We start from the raw sequence: 24142 nt of genomic DNA on the forward strand, positions 1-24142 counted from the left end.
TTTTCAAACTACCAGTAGTAGTTGTTCATGTTACCACGCTCAAGGATTTTCTTTCTTTTGTTTACATTCCAGGCTTGCTCTGGCTGTGGAAAATGTGACTGCAGTGGAGTAAAGGGGCAAAAAGTGAGTGTGTATGTAGTCTCATTTCCCCTACTAGTGTTAACTTTATTCACTGGAACAAAATTAGATTCCTATGATAAACTGTTATTTTATACTTCAGAACTTTTATATTTCAGAACTAAGTAAAGTCATTCTTATATTAGGCTTCGGTTTCTGATTCAGATGGTTCCTGTTCAGAAGTGAATCAGGCTGATTTGAACAGATTCAGGAGATGTTGTAACGGAGGCACAGCTCCTCTAAAGTGTGCTGAATTCAAATTTGACCACTTACTTTGATCCAAAGGTACCCACTACTTCGGTGTAATCCCTTTCACCATCTGGAACCATGAGGCCACAGAGTAGGAGAAGGAAGTCTTTGATTACCGAAAATTGCCTCCAGCAGCAATTAAAGATTTCCTCCTTCAGTCCTGCAGCTCCTGTGGATTCTGGTGGTAAAAGGAATTACACTAGAGCCTACAGATAAAAAGAGAAAATATTTCATTTCCCAAAAAAATTTCATGGATTAAGCTACACAAACAGAATTTCAGTGATAGTTTTTTATTAGTATAGTACGAATAGTGATAATCCATTTACAGATTGATTCAAGCAGCAAACTCTGTATGAAATGGGTTTAATTAAGGAAAAACAGACTAACATTATTTAAAGCTTAGAAATCTGTTCTAAGGTTGCACTCTTGTGGTGAAATATAGAAGTGTGTTTCTATTAAGATTCATAAACAGGCTATTTTTTATTATTTTATATAGTTTTTGATTATCCATTTTCTCTTGGATTACCCTAGCTAGTACATGCTATCATAAATCCACAAACATGTAATATGTGTTTGTTTGAAGAAAGAAGCTTAGCTGTGGCAAAAGTGGGAAGCAAAAATGTAAGTGGAATGAGTTCCTGGGACTAGATCCTGAAAGGAAATCCAGCAAGCATGTGGGCCGACAGTAAGGCCATATTGTCAGTGCATACATGCACAGAGATAACAGATAACACATGGGAATTAGAAATCTTTGTTCTTGTTACTTTTTCAAAATGTGTAAATAGACATAAAATATAACAAAGCAATGCAAAATATGTGAAAAGAAACTAAGATATTGTAACTAAAGATCATACTTGTTTAAAATTGTACAACAAATATTCAAATAATATACTGTCAGAAACAGATACATAAGAGTTAAATAATAAAATAAGTAAAATCAAAACAGGAACTGAATACAAGGAAATGTATTAATGAAGCATATCATATATGGAAATCCTTATTGGCCTTAATTAATCATTAAAACTAATGGGCCACTTGCAAGTAAGATTGTTCTGAAGCCTGAGAGGACATGATATAGCAGTAGCAGGAGAACACAAAGCCACAAATTCCTGCACCTACCTTGATTAATGGATCCTGGTGAAGCACTTGGTCTGAAAGGCTTCTAAATGCTTCCCTGAAAGGAGGCAACATTCTCCAGCTCCTATTAACATCCCAGCCAGAGAAACAAGGGACTAAATGCATTGCAGACTCCTAACGTTAAGATAATTTAACACTTCTCCTCCACCAAGAAAAATCCTTCTTCCTTCAGCCATTAAGTGAGAAATTCGCATCAGTGTCCATGGGGTTTTCTTTCTTTGTATTTTTCTAAATAAGATGTTGCTCGATCTTCACAGGGTGAGAGAGGCTTGCCAGGTTTGCCAGGTTTGGTTGGGTTTCCTGGAGTACAAGGACCTGAAGGACCCCCAGGAACCTCAGGACTGAAGGTAAGATTAACTGTGCACCTCTGAAAAGTTAAACTGACATGCTACATTATTTTAAAATAAAAAACAAATTATTTATCACTTTTTAAACAGGGTGACACTGGAGAACCAGGACTACCGGGGACAAAAGGGACAAGAGTGAGTTTGCTTGAATTGACTTATATTTGTTCTGTAGCTATTAAACATTTAGTTAACTATTATTGAAAATTACTTATGTAACACTATTGAAGTTCATGGCACTTTGCAATTTAAAAGGGGGGGAAAGCCCTGCCCCAAACTGCTTACTGTCTAAAATGTTTTACTCATGTGCTGCTGTCACTTCCACCAAGAAGCAGTCACTCATTGCAGTCATGGGGGGAGGGGAGCTAAAATGGCTATATCTACTTAAATCTCATTGGATTCATAGTTGTCAGTTAAATAATATTTAGCACTTTGTTAAAAGTCCAATCCAAACTTTCAAAAGCCATGCGCCCTTAGTCTAAAACATATAGGATGGTTCAAGCACTTTAATATAACTGAGCTATATTGAAGGATATTGAACTGTCTTTCAGCAGGCAGAGTTTTTCTTCCATCCTGGAGGGTATCTTGATCAGAGATTCCCCAGAACTATCCCTAGAGACCAAAAATATTGAAACTTAATTTGTTCTGCTATGGGCACATTACAGGAAGGTATGATTCTGTGGTAAAAGCAGTAATACTGAGAAAGGTGGGAGACAGCAGGAAAAAAGGAAGAACAAGTATAAGATAGATTGACTTGTTAAAGGAAACTACAGGTGTGAATTTACAAGAACTGACCTGTTAAGGACTGGACATTTTGGAGATCCCTCATTGATGGGGTTACTGTAAGTCGAGGATATTTGATAGCACATAATAACAGCAAATGAAAGTTCCTATCATTAACTGCCAGTTTCTTTAAACTTATTTGAAAATAGGTGTTGGAGGCAAACTTTATAGATACTACGGCCTGCCAGAAAAACAAGTAAATCAAATTAAGCTTGAACTTTTCATAGAAATAAAAATGACTGAAAGGAAAGCTCATAATTTATGAGCTAATCTTGAGGAGACAAGAGTCATTGGAAAAGACAATAATTATGGAAAAAAAATAAATGACAACTGAACATTTATTTATTTATTTATTTATTTATTTATTTATTTATTTATTTATTAAATTTATTAAATTTATTAAATTTATTAAATTTATATCCTGCCCATTTAGACAATGTCTACTCTTGGCAGCTAACAATAAAAAAGACTAAAAACAATCTAAAATATCAAACAACAATTTAACAACAAATAGCAATATCATTCAAGATGGGAAAATAGAAACCAAGCGGTGACAGGAGGGAAGGCCTGCCTAAATAGCCAGGTCTTGAGTTGGCTCTTAAAAGCACCCAACGAGGGGGCCAGGCGGATCTTGGGGGGGGGGGAGAGACTATTCCAAAGGCGAGGGCCCACTGCCAAGAAGGCCCGGTTTCTTGTTCTTTCTTTCCGGGCCTCCCTCGGCATTAGGCCCGTCAACAGCCCCTCCTGGCTAGAGCGAGTGATTCGAGTAGATCTATGTGGGAGGAGGTGTTCCGCTATATATCGAGGTCCTAAACCATTTAGGGCTTTATATGTCATTGTGGCGTCCACTCTTGTGCCCCTTGCTTGACCTTCAAGCCCCAGAGCACACAAAGGCAAACACTCTCTTCTTTACACTTGCTGCCACCAGGTGACCTCTAAATCACCATTTACTTCAGAAAGATTCAGGTCCACACTTCAAGTTCTTTTAAATAAAACTTTGGTTTATTGATTACAGAGATTGATTCATTTATATCTTCAGTAGCTAATCACTCCTCAGAATTTTCTAAACTACACATTCTATTACACTTCCTGACTCGACTCTCACTGACCCAATCTGACTTAATCTCTCTTAATCTGCTCTCTGACTATTTGACTCCGCCTCTTATAGCATCTCTCTCGGCTCCACCTCATAGTAATATGAATATTCATAAACCATTACATAATACAAGAACCATAGATCTAATAAATGGGGAATGCTACAGTCATCATTAACACTTTGATATCAGTGCAGAAACTAACAGGCAGCCAATGCAAGGAGGCCAGAGTGGGAGAAATATGCTGATGTTTTCTCATCCCACTAAGAAGTCTAGCTGCTGCATTCTGCACTATTTGAAGCTTCTGCATCAATCTCAAAGGTAGCCCCATGTAGAGTACATTGCACTGGTCTAATCTCGAGTTCCAGAAAAACATCTACTTCTGCTTCATTGACTATGCAAAAGCCTTTGACTGTGTTGACCACAACAAACTATGGCAAGTCCTTAAAGAAATAGGAGTGCCTGACCATCTTATCTATCTCCTGAGAAACCTATATGTGGGACAGGAAGCAACAGTTAGAACTGGATACGGAAACACTGATTGGTTCAAAATTGGGAAAGGAGTACGACAAGGCTGTATATTGTCCCCCTGCTTATTTAACTTATATGCAGAATACATCATGCGAAAGGCCGGACTGGAGGAATCCCAAACCGGAATTAAGATAGCCGGAAGAAATATCAACAACCTCAGATATGCAGATGATACCACTCTGATGGCAGAAAGTGAGGAGGAATTAAGGAACCTTGTAATGAGGGTGAAAGAGGAGAGCTCAAAAAAATGGTCTGAAGCTCAAAAAAACTAAGATCATGGCTATTGGTCCCATCACGTCCTGGCAAATAGAAGGGGAAGATATGGAGGTAGTGACAGATTTTACTTTCTTGGGCTCCATGATCACTGCAGATGGTGACAGCAGCCACGAAATTAAAAGACACCTGCTTCTTGGGAGGAAAGCAATGACAAACCTCGACAGCATCTTAAAAAGCAGAGACATCTTGCCAACAAAAGTCCGAATAGTCAAAGCTATGGTTTTTCCTGTAGTGATGTACAGAAGTGAGAGCTGGACCCTAAAGAAAGCTGACCGACGAAGAATTGATGCTTTTGAATTGTGGTGCTGGAGGAGGCTCTTGAGAGTCCCCTGGACTGCAAGGAGAACAAACCTATCCATTCTAAAGGAAATCAACCCTGAGTGCTCATTGGAAGGACAGATCCTGAAGCTGAGGCTCCAATACTTTTGCCATCTCATGAGAAGAGAAGACTCCCTGCAAAAGACCCTGATGTTGGGAAAGTGTGAAGGCAAGAGGCGAAGGGGACGACAGAGGATGAGATGGTTGGGCAGTGTCATTAAAGCGACCAACATGAATTTGGCACAGCTCCAGGAGGCAGTGGAAGACAGGACAGCCTGGCGTGCTGTGGTCCATGGGGTCACGAAGAGTCGGACACGACTAAATGACTAAACAACAACAATCTCGAGATTACAAGCGTATGGACCAGAGTGGTGAGTGCCACAACATCAAGATAGGGACGCAGCTGGGCAATCCACCACAGATGGAAGTAGGCGGAGCAGACCACTGACGCCACCTGGGTTTCCATGGTGTGCACCAGATCCAGATTAACCCCCACGCTGCAAACCTCACTCTTTGAGGTAAGAGTCACCCCCCAAAAGAGAGGGAGTTTCCCAGACCACTGATGGTGGGGCCACCGACCCTCAGGATCTCTGTCTTGTCTGGGTTCAGCCTCAGTCTATTCTCCTGCATCCATTGTTGTACAGCATCCAGACAGCGCTGAAGGGACAGAATGGCATCCACTGTGGTTGGAGAAAAGGAAATGTAGAGCTGAGTTTCTTCAGCATATTAATGGCACGAAGCCCCACACCCCCTGATGACCCCACCAGGCGGCCTCATATAGATATTAGACAGCATTGGGGGGCAATTGAAGCCTGCAGAACCCCACAATTGAGACTCCACAGGGCCGAAACACTCTTCCCAAGCTGTACTCTCTGAGGATGGTCCTCCAAGAAGGATCGGAGCCAGGCAAGCACCAGACCACCGATTCCCAACTCGGAGAGCCTCCCCAGGAGGATACTGTGGTTGACAGTATTGAAGGCGGCTAAGATATTGAGGAGGACCAACAAAGACATTTTGCTCCTGTCAGCCTCCCTCAACAGGTCATCATACAGGCTGACCAGTGCCCTTTTTGTACCATGGCACAGCCTGAAGCCCAACTGGAACAGATCCAGGACGTTTGTTTCATCCAAAAGAGCCTGAAGTTGGTTGGCCACCACCTTCTCCACCACTTTACTAAGGAAAGAAACATTGGAGACGGGCTTGTAATTGCCAATATCGACTGCTGCCAAATTTGGTTTCTTCCTAATGGACCTAATGAGTGTCTCCTTGAGGGCAATGGGAACCTTGCCTTCCTGGAGAGACGCATTAATTATTACTGTGGCTCATTCCGTTGTTATAGGCTGCTTTGATTAGCCAGGCCGGACAAGGGTCAAGGGAGGAAGTGGTAGCTCGACAGCGATCAAGCGCTTTGTCCACCATATCTGGTATCACAGGCTGAAAGAAATTAAGTCAACCGGGCAGGGTGGAGCACTGGACATCTCTGCTCGATCCACTTTATTCAAAAAAGGAGAGGGCTCCCGTCAGATGGCCTCCACTTTAGATTTTAAAAATGCTGTAAATTGTTCTGGTGAAATACTAGAAGGAGGCCCATCACTTAGATCAATTCTGGATTGATCGCGAACTATACGGAAAAATTCTGCCTGCTGATTTGAAGCTTCGCTTATCTGATTAGTGAAGTGAATTCGACTAGCAGCTCTCACCTTAGCAAGGTAATGGTTAGTTGTGACCCAAACAGCTTTCCGATTATAAACTGTCAGGTTCCATCTCCACTTGCACTCTAGCCTTCTGTTTTGCTTCATAGCTCACAGCCTCCTGGTTAAACCAGGACACAGGCCAAGCAAGATCCCAATATCATCCCTGGCCCAAATCGACATGTGGAGGGCCTCCAGACCCAGCTTCGCCACCATAGAGTGCCTAGTAACCTCCAGAGCATTTCTATACACAATAGCTACTCCCCGTGCCCCTCCAGTCTCCCTTCCCCTTCAATATGAGATGAAATGGATTTGAGAGGGGCCTATAAGGCTATTGAGTCCAACCGCCCTGCTCAATAGGAATTGAGAATTGCAACCCTGAGTGCTCACTGGAAGGACAGATCCTGAACCTGAGGCTCCAATTCTTTGGCCATCTGATGAGAAGACTCCCTGGAAAAGTCTCTGATGTTAGGAAAGTGTGGAGGCAAGAGGAGAAGGGGATGACAGAGGATGAGATGGTTGGAAGTGTCACCGAAAGTACCAACATGAATTTGACCCAACAGTGGAGACAGTGGAAGACAGAAGGGCCTGGCGTGCTCTGGTCCATGGGATCACGAAGAGTTGGACATGACTAAACAACAACAGAAGGGACATGGTGGCAGAAGGAACGTGGTGGCACTGCAGGCTAAACCGCAGAAGCCTGTGCTGCAGGGTCAGAAGACCAGCAGTTGTAAGATCGAATCCATGCGACGGAGTGAGCGCCCGTCGCTTGTCCCAGCTCCCGCCAACCTAGCGGTTCGAAAGCATGCAAATGCGAGTAGATTAATAGGGACCACCTCGGTGGGAAGGTAACAGCGTTCCGTGTCTAAGTCGCACTGGCCATGTGACCACGGAAGATTGTCTTCGGACAAAACGCTGGCTCTATGGCTTGTAAACGGGGATGAGCACCGCCCCCTAGAGTCGAACACGACTGGACAAAAAAAATAATGTCAAGGGGAACCTTTACCTTTACCTTAAACAACAACAACAAAGTATGGGTGATCTTGGTCATCTTCAGCAATACAACCTTATTTTCTTCGTAGTGGCCTCTGTGAATGCACACAAAAAGGGTTTCTTCTGTGCCTGCGCAGGACAATTTGGAAGTTTCTAGAGCTTCAAAAAAAGATTGACAATGAGATACCCCCCCAGGGAACAAGCTCCACCTCTCTGATCTTCCCCTCAGTTCCTTTCTTTCTGCTGTGAGGTCAGGACGCTAGGAACATTAGAGCTTAGAGAAAGGAAAGTACTTCGGACTTTGAGGAACTGTTGGTTCTCCTTCGTGGCCTCTGTGAATACGCACTAATGGGTTAATCTGCGCTGGAGCAGAGCAGTTTTGGAAACTTTCACAGCTTTAAGCACTTAGTGCCGGGACCTCCCCTACACCTGGCTATATAACTCTGCCCCTGGCACCCAGTGCCTCAGTTCTTTTTTTGATCGCCGCTGTAGCAGCAGCTTCATTTGGAACTTTGCAAGTAAAAACAATTCTATTACTTTCCTTTCTTTGACCTTCCCTTGTTCTTTCTTCTGTCTGGGGGAAATATTGCTAGCCGGCATTAGTTGTTTTTTCTGAAGGTTTTACAAAGCTGGCTTTAGAGCCTCAGGGCTTTTTCTCTTAAACACATAAAGTCTCTCTTACCTTCTAGCAAGGTTACCCCAGGCTCAAGAGCAACAGCTTTCTACCTGTTTGTAATCTTCCTCTTTCTATCAAAAGAAGAAGACAGCTTCTGAGCTTTGCCCTTGGGAGAAGAAAGGGAGCTCTGGCTGTCATTCCTGCTTGTCAGTGATTTTCCTGACATGGGGTTAAAAGCCTCTGTGTGAGGTTGGCATGGAACATCCCTTTTGCATCAAGGGGCTCATTCATACAGCTGTCAGGTCTGCAGTAAGTTGGGCACTTGTAGCCCCAGGGTTACCCTTGGAAGAAGAAGGGAGGCCCTGCAGTGCCGGACGCCTTCCCTGCCTGTCAGTGATTCTCCTGACATGGGGTAAAAGCCTCTGTGTGAGGTTGGTGCAGAACAGCTCTCCTTTGGGGGCTTGTTCATATAGCTACTAATTATGGAAAAAGCTGCGCATCTAGGCTATAGATGTTCTGGCAACATATGGTAGGCTTTGGTTTTGCCTTTGGGGAATGAAAGGGCCCCCTTCAGCTCCCGCTGCCAGCCCTAACTATCAGTGATATACCTGAATGGGGTGACACCTTTGGGTCATTTGGCATAAAACAGCCCTCATGTATCAATGGGCTTGTTCACACAACTGCTATTTCCTAAATCAGCTACATGCCAAAGCAAGAGCTTTCGGGCAACATTTGGCAGCCCTAGCTTTGCCTTTAAAAGGGGGGGGCTGCGGCTTCCACTGCTAGCCCTGCTAATCAGTGATATTCCTGTCTGGGGTAGCACTTGTTATGGTGGCTCATAGTTTGGCACAAAACAGCCCTCTTTATCAATGAGCTCTGTGACGGACAGGTCAGTAACCACTCCTGTCCATCACAATGGAACCTTGATATATCAACCAATGGTTGAACAGAAGAGGTGGTACTAAGGAAATATAAGAGGAATGGAAGATAGTTAAAGATGAGTTAGGGATATGAGTTAGAGTCAGGGACTTCAGTTAGGGACTTCAATTAAAGATACCAGTTTGAGAGAAACAGTTTAGGCAGTTAGGACCAGTATTGTGTTAGAGAAGAATAAAGAGATAAAGAACAAGATAAGAAATGAACTTTGATTAACATGATTATACATAAGCAAATACAGTATAAATGTTATCAAAGCACAGTTTATTGAATGAATAAAATAAGACCATCCATGATTTACTTTATATGATTTACTTATAAACACTTACATAAACATTGTTTTATTGAATAACACTGATTTAAGAGTCATATTTGATAAATCCTCTGGTGGCAGCGAAAAAGGTTGAAAAGTAAATGTCATACCCAAAAGTGAACCTGGGTTGTGTGGAAGAACAAACAGGGGAACTGAGTGTGTGTGACAGGCTCGTTCACACAGCCTGTGGCTCCACCTCAGCCACTGGTGCCTGCATAGGCTCATAAGGAAAGGACTCATAGGAGTCAACCCTAAAACCTTTTCTGTCAGGTAGACCTGAGTAATTTCTTCAGGCGGGTCCTATTATGCTGACAAGTTCATGCAGGACCAGTCCCTTTTATCTGGTACAGGAGCTATGTGCCTTTTCTGCCACCACTGCCGCCCCACTCCAACTGGTACTGTTCTGAGCCATAGGCTAAGGAGTGATTTGTGCCTCCACCTATGCCTCAAACGTGTAGTGCTCCCTCAAACTTGGCTCCGGCAGCAAAGTGTTCACAGGTTCAACCTATCCTGCTGTTAACCCTTTGAGCCTTCCCTGTCCCAGCAATGTATTGAGAGTGAGTTTGGTCAGGTTCATGCTAAGAAAGACTGCTCCCCTAATCGTCTAAGGACTTACGTACCTTATTCAGCTGAGACTCACAAGAGTCAGAAGGGGAGGAAGACTTCCAATCAATCTTCCTACTCCCATATCAGTTGCCGCAGTTAGTCAACCTCCTTTACCGTTAACAGATAAGGAGTTCTTTGATCGGTGTTTTTATTTTCTGGCGCCATGTTGCCAACTACTCCTCTGCCATGGGTGCATATAATCACCACTTACTGAATTTGACATTGCCAATTCTGCGGGTAACTCATGTGCACCTTTACAGTTAAGGCCTTCCATCTCATTAGGAGGCAATGGGGTGGGCATATCACGAGCGCATCGCTGCTTGACATGCCTTAAACCAGCATCCAAACAACTGACGCATCGAGGACCTGCCTTTTGTTGGTGTACGGCTTTCAGTCGGAAAACTGATGTTATTATTGATAACCAGCCCAAGCTCCGGAAGGCGGCACGGTCATTTGCGGTGTAACAACCACAAGTACCTGGTGATACTCCTACCAGCCTAGGGCATAACGGGAACATCAAAGGCCTCAACCCCAAAGTTACCAGCCACCGCCACCTAGACATGTGGACAGGCAGCGCCCTGATCTGCAGGCAGGACTGCAAAACCGAGTGGTCTCTTTACTGCAGCTGACTTCTCTGTCGTTGACCAGTCGGGCCGTCTGGCCCCTCGTCTTTTTGATTGGTGTTCCTTCATGTTTAATACTTGGGTACTCTATCATAGCTACTGGCTATGTTATTGAATTCAGTATACCCCGCTGTCATAGGCCGCGTTATGTCCACCCTCCCCAAAAAAAAGGATGGAGGCCTCTGACCCATCCTTGATTTTGAAGGCCTGAATTCTTTCATTATTCTACGTAGATTCCGTATGGCTTTCTTGGACTCAGTTATTCACATGTTACATCCAGTGAGTTGGTTGGATGCTTGTTTTCATGATGGCATCCGGTCAGGCCATCAATGTTTTCTCAGGTTTTTAGCAGGGGGAAATCACTGTTTACCCGTAGCTGGATAACTGGCTCCTGGCCGCTAAGTTCAAGTCACATGCTAGTAAACACACATCCTTGACACTGTCCCTTCGTCAGCGTTAGGACTGAAGGTTGACATAAGGAAGTCGACTTTGCAACCTACACATTGTGTAGATTCTATTAATGAGACTTGGGTTGATTTCTTGAAGCAGGGTTTTTCTTCCCTGATGACAAGTCTGTGAAGTTGCTTGATTTCTTATGCTCCTTTTTTCTTCAGGCGCTTGCTTCCCTGTCCTACAAGTCCAGCGACTCCTGGAGCTGATGGCATCTACCACAGCTGTGGGACAACATGCTCAACTGAGCCCCTACTCCAGGGTCGGGTGGTCCAGGTAGCATCAGGCGATACCACGGCAGTTTATTTTATACACAAGCTCATTCATTACACCTTCTTGTTCTCACCATCACAACCTTTCAGAATGGTGTTATGCTTGCCACATTTGTCCAGTGGCTGTACATTTGGCAGGCAGGAACGATTCTGTGGCAGTCCATTTCAGCAGACTATGGTTCTGCTCTCATGAGCAGGCTCTTGACGATGCCACCTTTCGTTGCCTCTGTCATTGATGGGGATTCCAGACATAGATGTTTTGCATCCTGATTAAACAAGAAGTGTGCCATATTCAGCTCCCGAGCTGGCATCGGCCGCAGCTCCCTAGGGGACGCCTTCCTTACGAATTGGCCACAGGGCCTCCTTTACAGGTTTCCACCTTTCGTCCTTCTTCAAAGGACTGTTGTTGGTGTCCACCATGAGTGTGCAGACGTCATGCTTGGTCGCCTCGCTAGTCATGGTTTTTGATCCTGCTACCCTGAGCTGAGGAATACATCAAGCTGCACCCGGATCGGATATTTCATGCAGACTTCGAGTCCCCCTACCTGTCCGCATAGAGTCTTCCCCAACTGTAACAGACATGTTCAATCATGCTTGCAAACCTTTTACCACCTTGACCTACTCCTATAATGGGTAGGCGTTCTGTCACTTTGCATCAAGATGACATTTGCCTACTAGGTCAATGTCTCTGGATGCATTCCTTCAGTTTCTCCTTCACCTGTTTTGCCAGGGACTGGCCTGTTCTACTTGCAAGCTGTTTTTCCGAGACCTGGAGAATATGCAACCTGCCTATAGACCACTAACATCTCAGTGGTCTCTCCAATCAATTCTTTGGTGGTTTATGAGGCCTGCCTTCAAGCCCTTTGTGTCAGCATCACTCTGCTTGCTGCCTTTCTCCTGGCAATAACCTTGGCTTGCAGGACTGGAGGACTGGCCACACTAAGAGCAGGTCCTCCTTTCTGTAAGGTAGCCTTATGGCCCGACCTTACCTTCTTGCCTATTTTCTGCCTTCCATCTGAACGAGCCAGCTGTCCTTCCTATCTTCTTTCCCACACCATCTTCACTGCTTGAGACAGCTCTGCACGCTCTAGACGTGAAGCGTGCTCTGTTGCATTATGTGCAAAGCACGACCACTTTTCTGGTCTCACAGCATCTCTTTGTCGCCTTGGCCAACTTCTCCTTTAGAGCACCGGCTTCCTCTCAGACCATCTCTAGATGGTTAGGCAAGACCGTCTCTAGATGGTTAGGCAAGACCATCCATCTTCCCTATGATTTGGCAGAGACTCCACTTCCAAAGTCAATGAGAGCTCACTCTACTAGAGCTGTGGCATCCTCAATAGCGTTTCTCCATGGAGTGGACATCATGAATGTCTGCCGCACTGCCACATGCACCACTCTGCCTATCCTCATCTTGCTCTACCGCCTGGTTGTCCGGCCGAAGGCTGAGGCTGCAGTAGGTCGAGCTGTCCTAGCTTCTGCACTTTCATGACGTCCCTCCTCCTGCTTAGTGAGCTTGCCAGTCACCCATTAGTGTGCATTCACAGAGGCCAAGAAGGAGAAAAAGAAGTTACTTACCTGTAACTCTGGTTCTTTGAGTGGTCCTCTGTGAATTCACACATCCCACTCTCCACCCCACTGTCTGTCATGTTATCGCAAACTCTCGCAGAATCCACCAGAGTTAATATTTTCAGGTCCAGAAAGCAAAATAAATCACTCAGACACGTTCAGCTTCCTCCAGCATGACACATGTATTTACAGCATAAATACAAGTGTAGAAAGCGGCAGCATAACAGCATGGTATCATCAAATGAAGGTGGTGGTACAGGTTCTCTATACAGTTCATATATATACAGTTGAGCCTCTGCCATTATCCAATCACAGCAAGTGTCGCATCATCCAAGGCACCACATCTCCAGAGTCATTGTGACTCAGCAAATTACACACCTGTATAACATGGCAGCTCATTATTACTTTTGTTCTGCTCTGTTCTGTTCAGTCCTGTAAATTTTTACACGTCACATGTGCCATGGTGTGCTGTGCAGCGGCGGTTGGTTCCTTAGAACTAAGGCACTAGTGCTGGGGATGGAGTTATGTAGCTGGTATAGGGGAGTCCCAGCACTAAGTGCTTAGAGCTGTGAAAGTTTCCGAAAATGCTCTGCTCAAGCACAGATTAACCCATTAGTGTGAATTCACAGAGAACCACTCGAAGAACCAGAGTTACAGGTAAGTAACTTCTTTATATAAACATGCTGGTTTGTTTTCTGGTCCTGATGCCATTGGGTTCACACTCTGAGATACAGGATTCATCTGAGAAATTTCACACTGCCCCTTAACACAGAGGATGGGATCAGGAAACTCACTGATAACATTCTTAAAAGCACTCATTTAATCTTCTTCCTCATATTTTCCTACTGAGTCAAACTTTTCTCTCCAGGCTCTTTCAAACGCTCAAATGAGCCATTAGCATGCCATTGTTCTAAACCAGGAGGCCGATATTGTGGCCAGATCTCTGTACAGTGTTTCACTATGGTTTTCTTTTTTCTATCTTTTCCTACCTTGTTCCAAAATTTCAACACACACACTTAAGTGGGATCAGAGGGCTGCTACTCCTGGGATTTATTTATTTTATTTATTTATTGCATTTATATCTTGCCCATCTAGTCAATAGACTACTCTGGGCAGCGTACAACATATAAAATAAAAGAATTTAAAATATAACAATGATATAAGACATCATAATCAATCAAACTGATTCAAGATGGAAAAGGTGAAAAGAGATACCTCTTGAGACTGACCATTGCCCATATTAAGATAATGTCTTCTCTTGGGGCATTAATTAAAACCAGCCACTGACCAGAAAAGTCCAGACAGGCCTGACTTCACTCACTGACTGGGTATACTAGAGCCGTGCCAAAGTACCGTGGTTTCAGTAAACATTCATCATAGGCAACAAGCCTCGGAACGGAACTGGTGTGTTTTCAATGGTGGCGAAAGGCAGATTCCCCTGGGAGTATCTGGGAACATGCACAGAGGGAGAACCATGGACACCACAGTCATACACTGTCAGCTACAAACTGAAAACAGATGCACAACTCACCAGATTTGCAGGTTTTTCCAGATACCAAGCATGTTCCCCAAGGGTCACCCAGCTGAGAAAGCCATTTCTGTTCAGGGGCATTCCGCCGGCAATCTGCTCAGCTGGTTCTACAGAAGCTAAGGTGAAGACCAAAAGTGCCAGTGCTGGCAGTGGCTCTACTCAACCTCTCAGCATCAGCAGGAATGGGTTTCCCTTGTCTACTATCCGGGAGACTGTGAGGCACTCAAAATTGAGTGAAGATGAAAATGGGTCATGAGGGGTCACACAAGCTTCAATGGGATGTATGTGGTGCCCAGGGATGCCAGAAACTGTTAATCCCAGAGCTTGGTGTCTTGGCCAATTCTATTAAGCCAAGTCTCAAGCAATAAGCAGACAGTTTCTTGGAGGAAAGGCCAGCAAGTTTATTCAGTTAAAACAAGTGCACACTCGGGTGTCCAGTAGGGTGGGGACCCCAAGATCAACACAGTTGAAGTATACAGTTAAAAAAAGAACAAAATTATGCCGCAGTTGATTGGTGGAGGAATATATGCATTGGTTACAATTTCTCTCATCTCAGCAAATTAGTTACCCATGATGGCGCAGAGATGCTTATTTCTAAAGAAGTTGAGTCTTCATTGCAAAGCACTTCTTTGGTATTTACCTTACACTAATCTCTTATTTTATTCTTAAAGTTATGTTAGTTGATTTAAATAAACCTGAAGAGCAATTTATATAATTCTTGCAGTTTTACCGTTTATATAATTTTGCCCCCAGATAAACAATGTTGTGAAAAATGGGCAGGTTTTGGAACAAAACGTCATTTTTGCCAATGTTATCAAGAACTCCAGGGCATTTCTTGCCAGGCAGGAGAGCAAGAATGTCGTGATTTCTCATTCTTGCTTGTGAAGAAATGATTTAACCCTGTGTTTGGAGTAGATTACCATACATCAAGGGGCTTCCACCTTTTCCACCAATTGGAGCATTCATAGGCCAGACATGGAGAGCATAGGGTCTTGCACTGCAGCTCCCATCAAGCCTCAGGCAGGATAGTCAGTGCTGAAGAAAAATGAGAGTTTTAGTCCAAAAACATATGGAAAGCCATGCGTTCCCATCCTTGCCATAAGCAGAGTGCTGCCCATGGAAACTTTGGATCCAAACCATATATTTCTTGTTGGTGTAAATTAGCAGAGTTTTGTCCCAGTCCAGGCAGTCCATACAGTCCATACAGTCCATACAGACAAAGACATCTTCTTTCAACACCAAGTATATTTACATTATATACAGAAGTTTTAGCAGTACAAACCAGCAGCCTGACATTCATCAGAAGAGATCCTACATTTTCTCCACATGTCCACACAGTTATACATATGCACATTTACATATAGCCAGTCAGTGAGGACATTGCATCATCCCAGACACTACTTCATTTTATACACATACTGCATGATTCAGCATTTTGCACACCTGTCAAATATGGTTGCTGGTTATCATAGGCCTTGTTCTGCCTCCGTGTGGAAATTATCTTTGACATTCCTTTCACTTGCAGTATCTCACCATTTTGAATCCTAACAAAGCTGTCACAGTTCTTGTAGTTGTACCAGTTATATAATTATATAATAACTCTTAAAGGAGGCATTTCCCGGAAATGAATTAGACAAATGTCTCCTGAATATTCTTGTTGGCACTATTATGTAAATATAGTTCCCAGTCTATATTGAGTACATTTCATTTTGAATTTTAATTATTTTCAAATTTTCATTAATTCCAGGGTCCACCAGGTCCAGCGGGTTTCCCAGGAAATCCTGGTCTTCCTGTATGTATGGCAATAAATTTAAATAAATGTTTTTGTTTGTTTTTCGTCTTTTCTAATTTTTAATTCTAAATATTCTTTTCTAACCTCAGGGCATCCCTGGAGGAGATGGACCCCCAGGTCCTCCTGGTATTCCAGGATGTAATGGAACAAAGGTTAAAATTTTTTCTTAAAGTATTTTTCAAATATATGAATTTTTAAAAGAATATCTGAAAATGCTTCTTCTTTTTTTAGGGTGAGGCAGGCCCTGTTGGTCCCCCAGGTTTACCTGGGTTACCTGGAAACCTTGTAAGTATTTTTAAAATTAAACCAAAATGAGAGTTATAAGATAAAAATAAACAAAAATCATAACAATGAATATTAGAAGATGAACTTGTAAAAAAAATCCAATATTTGTTTTGAAAATATAGTTCTTAATGTGATATTAAATACAGTGGTGCCTCGACTTACGGACATCCCTACTTCTGAAAATTTCAACTTACGAAAAACTCCGGCCACAAAGTTTTGCTTTGACTTGGGGCCGCAGCTTGCACTTACGAACAGAAAAAGGCAGGGGGAAAGGGTGGGAAAGAGGCTGGTTCTTCACCCCAATGGTTAGGGAAAGGGAGGCTCAGCCTCCTGGCTTCCAACATCGCTGCACCGGGTGCCAGTGCTTTGGAAGCCTGGGAAGCTGGCACCCGGCGTGGCGGTTGGGGTGCCTTTTGGCTTCCCACACTTCCAAAGCCGCCCCGACCACGGTGTGGGGTGCCGGTGCTTTGGAAGCGCGGGAAGCTGGCACCCGGCGTGGTGGTCAGGGCGGCTTTCAGCTTCCCGTGCTTCCAAAGCCACCCCGACTGCCACACCAGGTGCTGGTGCTTTTGAAACCTGGGAAGCCTCGCAGAGGTGGTGGGAGCTGAGGCCCAGGGACGGCGGCTGGAGCCCTGGCCAGGAGCGGTGGTTGGAGTCCGTGAGGCCTTCTAGCAGCAGCAGTCATGGTGGTGGAGGTAAGGTGCTGCTTTTTGGCCTTTTTTAAAACTGTTTTCGTGGCTTTTGCAGGGTGGGATTGGGCTGGTGGGGTTATGTTTATTTTTTGATTTGTTTTGTTTTTTTGCAAAACAAAACAAATCCAAAGCTCCAGGGGCTTGCAATGTTGGGGTTTGTTTGTTTTTTGGTAATTTTTTTCTTTGGCCGGAATGGATTACAGTGGACCCTTGACATACAGACGGCTTGACTTACAGACTTTTTGAGTTACAGACTTCTCTGGCCGCAAAATTTAGGTTTGACTTGCAGCCTGAGAATTGACTTACAGACCAGAAAAAAACCAAAATGGAACAAAAACGGCCTGTTACGGGATTAATCGGTTTTCAATGCACTGTAGGTCAATGGAGACTTGACCTACAGACTTTTTGACTTGAGAACCGCCTTCCAATACGGATTAAGTTCTCAAGTCAAGACCCCACTATAATCAGTTTTCAATGCATTCCTATGGGAAATGGTGGTTCACCTTACAAAAATTTTGAGTTACAGACACCATTCCGATACAGATTAATTTCGTAAGTCGAGGCACCACTGTATATAATTTTCAAATATGATGCATAAAATGTCTTACTGGTTTCTTAACTTTTGTGAAAATGTAACCATTTTCAAAGAGGTAGTCCTTTGAGACCAATGCAGTAAAAAGGTCATAAGAGTTTTGGTGCACCAGATTATAGCCTTTAAGTTGACATAACACTACTAATAATAAATAAAATAAAATACTTCTCTTCTAGGGACCTCCAGGACTTCCGGGAACAAAGGTACACATTTCAGTTAAATGCAGTCTTGTTGTTTTTGTTTACATAATATATAGACAACTAAAACATGCTAAAAATACAAAAATCATAGATACCTCTCTTCATCATTAGAAAAAAATATCTGAAAGCCAATGCATAAGCTTCATTTATTTAAGAAAGTCAGATTTTCCATGCATTTTTAAAAGTGAAAAGGAGATCATTGCAGATTAGCCAGCATCTGGGACATAAAGCTACAAGAACAAGACTGCATGCTCTCCGTTACAAAAAAGAAAAAGAAAAGAAAAGAAACCAGAGAACAATTCAGATTTATAAACTCTGAATGCTAAATTAGTTAAAAGAGCTAATTTACAAAAAGAAGCAAACAACATCAAGAGTTTAGTAATCAAATTATAATGCCATGGAAGATTTATTCTAGTTTTGCTCCACCTATTCATTTTTCATGTTGTCATATGCATTCTGCATAGTAATGTTCATACTCCAACCCAGAAGGAGAAAATGGTAAAATGGTTCCACTCATCACTTTCACCATGATTCCAAGGGTGGCCGGGGACTGTGTGGTGGGATATTACTTGATATTTTTCAGAAATAACAAGCTGAGGTGTGTGGGAAGATTGCTAACCTTGTCCCTTAACAAGTGAAAATCACTGTTCTTTATTTCTGCATAATCTTTTTCTGTGTGATTTATATTGCATAGGGAGATCCAGGAGAAATTATTGGATTTATACCAGGTGGTATACTAAGAGGAGAAAAGGGGTTTCCTGGTTCTCCTGGATTGCCGGTAAGCATCAGTAAAAAGATAAAATAGCATTACATAGAAGCCTGTGTTGCCTAACTGAGAATTCTTTAACTTTTTTCTATCTGCACTCTTATTTTATAGGGGTTACCTGGATTACAAGGTATTGAAGGCCCTATTGGGACACCTGGACCTCCTGGAAGACCAGTAAGTGCCAGCCTTTCTTTTTTTTCTTATCTTTTCCCTCCATCCCCCCCTCTCTCTTTTTCTTTCTCTCTCTTACAAGCTATAAATCATCATGGTATCAAGATTGTATTGTTCCAAATATCAGGAGTCAATGGTTGGAGTTGTCTTGAATCCTAAAAGGAACCAGGTTCCTTAACAGAAATGTATTGGCTCTCTAAAGAGTGGTCATAACGACCAGATAGGCGGGATATAAATAGAATGAATGAATGAATGAATGAATGAATGAATGAATGAATGAATGAATGAATGAATGAATAAATAAATAAATAAATAAATAAATAAATAAATAAATAAATAAATAAAGAAAGAAAGAAAGAAAGAAAGAAAGAAAGAAAGAAAGAAAGAAAGAAAGAAAGAAAGAAAGAAAGAAAGAAAGAAAGAAAGAAAGAAAGAAAGTGAAATATTAGCTCAGTGAGTTAGGTATCTGGCTATGGAGCCAACAGTTGGGAACTGAATCCCCCACTCTGCCTTCTGCAAGTACAGCCTGGCTGTGTGGCCTTTGGCAACCTGCACTATTCCAGGGCGTACCCAGAAGAAGGGAATGGTAAACCACTTCTGAGTATTCTCTACCTAGAAAACTCTGGAAAGGGTCACCATTAATCAGAACTGATTTGACTCCACACTGTTGTTGTTGTTGTTGTTGTTGTTAAGGTGAAATGGGATTTCCTTGAAAAAGTAACTAGAATTGCATTTTAGTCTTGCCAAAGTTTCAGGAGACATATTATGCTTTTGAGAGATGAAAAAGGTGGGTTGTGTTTTTAAAATATTGCAAATGAATGAACTGGTGATAGCTTTACTGAATCACTAAATAAATAAAACAAAACAACAAACAGTGAGCTTTTGATGAAAATTCATCTTCCTCAGGTTGTGCACCAAGTTATTGTGAGTAGTTGCAAAATTATATGCTTTTATTAAAATCTCATGGCTGGGGCTGGGGTCGAACTTATCTTCTTAGATGGAAATAGTTGCAGTCTGCAGGAGGTCTGTGGGGCCTTAATATATTGCTCATTTTCTTTCAGTTATCCATAAATGGGACACAGCAGGGTAGGCAGCAGAAGAGAAAAGACTGATCTAATTTGTGCCATTTTAATAAACCATGGTGAACATTTGACATTTGATCAAAAGCTTTGCTTTTTTGTTTGTTTGTTTTTTTCAATAGTTCCATCATATCTGAACTGAACTCAGAGTACTGAGGAACTGGGAGAATTGTTTATGGTTTATGTATGTTCTTGATTTATTTTTCTTTATAATTCCAGCTTCCTAATCTTTTCCCTAAATTTTTCCTTTTCCATTCTAATCCTTTCATTTACATCCTACTATTCCTTTAATAAATGAAATTGTTTCATTTATTATTGCCATTGAATTTTTTCTAAAAGGCACATTGCTACTGTTGTTTCTCTAAGATGCATATTTGTGATCTCTGTATTATCAAACCAGTTTGTGATGATGGTTAAGCATTTGGTGCCATGAAGAGGAAGAGGGGAGAGAAATCAAGTTTCTGCTGATACTTCCCATACTGCTCTGAGATCCCTTGAAATTTAAGATGTTCAGTCTCTGCAGATGAAAGCATTCACAGTTGCTCTGAGCCTGTTATTTATGGGAATAGCCCACTTTACTGCAAAAAGACCTTCTTTTTGTAGAGGAGGTACCTAGGAGGAGGAAGACTGCATCTAGTAGTGGCTAGAAGCAAAAGAGAGAGAGAGAGAGGAGGGATCTTCCTGGACTCAGATTCCTGAGAAGTATTCTGATGGGGTAGCCATAACTGGCATGGGGATGGGGAGCAATACTGTTGGGAATTTATTGTGGAAAAGACTTCAGATTAAACTGTAGCCATGTGAAATGCTGAATTATAAATAATTCTCCATGGTACAGAAGTTATCCTGGCTTTGCTAATTTCTATAAAAAGGAGAAATCAGTATTTTTCTAGGAGCTCCCTGGGCGAAGGCAGCTGCAATAGCACTACTTAGGCGAGGTATGGACTAGAGCAGACAACAGTGTTAATTCCTGCATTTGCCCCTTCTGAAGCCGCTGCTATTTCTTTCCCTTCATAGGAGACATAGAATTTAGTTAGGAGCAAGTTAGTCATGACAAGAAACGAAAGTGTCAGCAACTAAGGTAACAGAAACTGTTAAAAACCATAAAGCTGACCTAAACCTTAAATGTGCTTCCACCACAGACCTTCTGAGAATAATGTAAATGAAATAACTGCACAATCAACAGACATCTTGGCAACTATTAATGTAGTCTTAGAAAAAAAACTATTATAAAGGAAAATCTTTATTCCTGTCTGAGGTACATATTGTTGTATGAGACCCTGTGTATTACAGATATTTTGTTCCTCATTGGAACCTGTCAGCCCTATCTTAGTCTACGACATTGTTTTCCCTATCAGTCCCTATCTTAGTCATATATTGTCTGACAGACTTCTAACTGAAAACTGCCTTGTATAGCAGCTTGACTGACTGCAGACACATTCTCATTGGTCACAATCCTGTACTATGCATTTAAACATACAGATATACATATACAGATTCAGTGTTGCATAATTGTACATACCAATACTGCTAAGAAAAGCATTTATACCGTATTTTTCCATTTACAAGATGCCCTTGTTTATAAGACACCCCTCCCCCTTTTCTATCCCCAAAATTAAGAAAACTTAGCTTTGAGTATTCAGCCTCTGGGCTCAGAGAGCTCGGACATTAGGAGTCCCTGTTGCATCTGAGCCTACAGACTCCACCTCCAACAAGGTGTGTTCCAGTTGGTTTGTTTAGCATCGCCTGACCTCAGTTCCATAAGGCTCGTGATTGCAGGAATCTAAGTCTCCTGACTGTAGGAAGCTAAGCCTCGTGACTGAAGGAAGCCTGTTTGCAGAGACAAGGTATTGGCTGTTTTGTTCTCTCCGTGTTCTCAGCTTACTTCAGTGTAAAATATACCCCTCAATTTTTAGTGTAATGATTTTAGGGAAAAGTAGCATCTGATACATGGAAAAATATAGTAAGTTTTAATGACCTTTGTACTGAAAGGCTGAGGCACGAAAGCGTTTCATGCTGGTATACAAAAGTTGTAGAAAACTGAAATACAACATATCAATTTAGTGGTGCTCTGCTCAATAAAAAGAAAAATTGTTAATTTTACTTAAATGTATAACTTCAGAAGAGGGGAACCAAGATGAAGGAAATAGAGTAATAAGTTTTGGTTGAAACACCACAGAAGAAAACAATAAAGGAAAATAAAGTTTGAACAAAAGGTCAAGAAAAAATAGGAACCCTCCACCCCAAAAGAACCCAAATAGACATTTCACTGTTTGTCTAAAAATCTGTATCTGGATTTTATGTGTAAAAAGATGCTGTAAAACAATTGAAGGCTAGAATGAATATGGAATAAAGAAGGCAAGATAACAGATTTGCTGTCCCAGGTAAGGTAAGGAGAACAGAAACCCTTTCTAGTTACTGTGCAAAACGTCTGGAGCCTTATCCTGTGAACCAACTTTGTTTAGAGATGTTTGTTATGACTAGTGCAACTGTTAAAATTTGGTTAAGGCATTATTTAACAGTCTTAAAAATATAAAAACACGTGGATCTCTAGAAAATACTACAGTTACTGCAAATTGCATAGTTAAAATGGAAGGTGGGGAAGCCCTACAAATATTTACCCTTAATGAAGGGAGGCTAGATGAGCCAATCAAAAGTTAAAGATTGTCCATTTTTGTACCAAAAAGAAAAACCTAAAGTAACAATGCTTCAGGAAATGCTCCACAAATTCCAAAGATAGAAAATTATTGTATCATGTTTGGGCAACATTTTGCACCATCTGGATAAACAGTATTGAGAAGGGTAGTCATAATATTAGCCAAATAAAAAGTTTTAGTTGGCAAAATGATCCTGAAGATTTCCCCAATTTCCCCCCTCTCTGTTAGAGTAGGTAAAGGTTCCTCTTGACATTGAGTCCAGTCGTGTCCGACTCATCCCCTTCTCCAAGCTGTAGACCCAGTGTTTTGTCCGTAGACAGTTTTCGTGGTCACGTGGCCAGTGCGACTAGACACAGAATGCCGTTACCTTCGCACCGTGATGGCACCTATTTATCTACTTGCATTTACATTCTTTCAAACTGCTGTCTGTTAGAGTAAGACACACCAAACACAGAGCAGTGTTACTCATCAGAGTGTGTTTTTTGTAGAACAAGGATGGGCAAAGTGGACCTTTCAAATGTGGTAGGACTGCTGCTCCCATCACTTCTACCCACTATAGACAATGGTGAGGAATGCTCTAAGTTGTAGTCTAAGAACATCTGGAAGACTGTTTTAGAGAAAATTTGTTAAAAGTCAAAATAAAGTTTAAAGAACGACATGCAATAATCTATGGGGAGAAAAGAAAGGGAACTGACACACAGCATAAAAGGAGGATGAAACAAAGTTTAGCAAATGTTAAATACCTTTCAGGCTCTTTGAGAGAAATCCACATTGCACAAATATACAAAATACAAATATACAAAACTGTGCATATTTCTGTCCAATATTGAGTCTTGTTGCTGTATTTATTATACATTAAATTCTGAACATCTGCTGCAGATCAACAAGCCATGATTGAAGTTATGGGAATCTGACGTACTGTCTGTAAGCAGCCCCTTATCTCCAAAGAGATTTATGGGGGTGCCGGAGACTGGGATGAGTCCGAAATCCAGACAAACCTCTGACTGCTGAGCAGAGCCACTTAGGTCTCAGCAAGGTCTTGTCTAAACTTCTTCCTCAAAAGCCAATCTCCTTTAGTAAGAAAGCAACACACAGACAAATCCATGAGTTATACTCAGAATAATCTGGCTCTAAATCTTTGGTAGCAAACACACATGGCCAATTAGACATTCAGCTGGTCTGTACAAGAACCAATGCATGCAGATCAAATCATTACTGCTTTATTGAAAAGAATTGTTTTAGAAAAGGTTTCAGTTGATAGTAAAATAGTTCAGTAGGTACATTTTCATATCAAGACAAACGGAACACTCCCCTCCCCACTCCAGCTGGAAAAATAAAGAAATAGAATTATGCTAACTAATAAAAAGCATAACACAGTCCATCTCACGTGTCTTGGGTCTTCATAGGCTGATGCTAGATGAAATCCAGTTGACTTCCATCAGTCCATGGTAGGAAAAATAGTCCA

The 24142-nt window shown here is 42.0% G+C and overlaps 1 protein-coding gene across 2 annotated transcripts in view; it reads left to right on the top strand.

Moving 5' to 3' along the window:
* Positions 1–24142, top strand: part of COL4A1 (collagen type IV alpha 1 chain) — a 389221-nt gene that overhangs the window by 66176 nt on the left and 298903 nt on the right. For both annotated transcript variants that reach the window (XM_072992788.2, XM_072992838.2), the window contains exons 2-10: positions 73–123; positions 1761–1850; positions 1941–1985; positions 16194–16238; positions 16328–16390; positions 16470–16523; positions 17984–18010; positions 18702–18785; positions 18885–18947. In XM_072992788.2, coding sequence (XP_072848889.1) covers positions 73–123; positions 1761–1850; positions 1941–1985; positions 16194–16238; positions 16328–16390; positions 16470–16523; positions 17984–18010; positions 18702–18785; positions 18885–18947 — 522 coding nt within the window. The remainder of the gene's footprint in view (positions 1–72; positions 124–1760; positions 1851–1940; positions 1986–16193; positions 16239–16327; positions 16391–16469; positions 16524–17983; positions 18011–18701; positions 18786–18884; positions 18948–24142) is intronic.

Source organism: Pogona vitticeps, chromosome 1, assembly GCF_051106095.1.
Source record: "Pogona vitticeps strain Pit_001003342236 chromosome 1, PviZW2.1, whole genome shotgun sequence".
Classification (NCBI taxonomy): domain Eukaryota; kingdom Metazoa; phylum Chordata; class Lepidosauria; order Squamata; family Agamidae; genus Pogona; species Pogona vitticeps.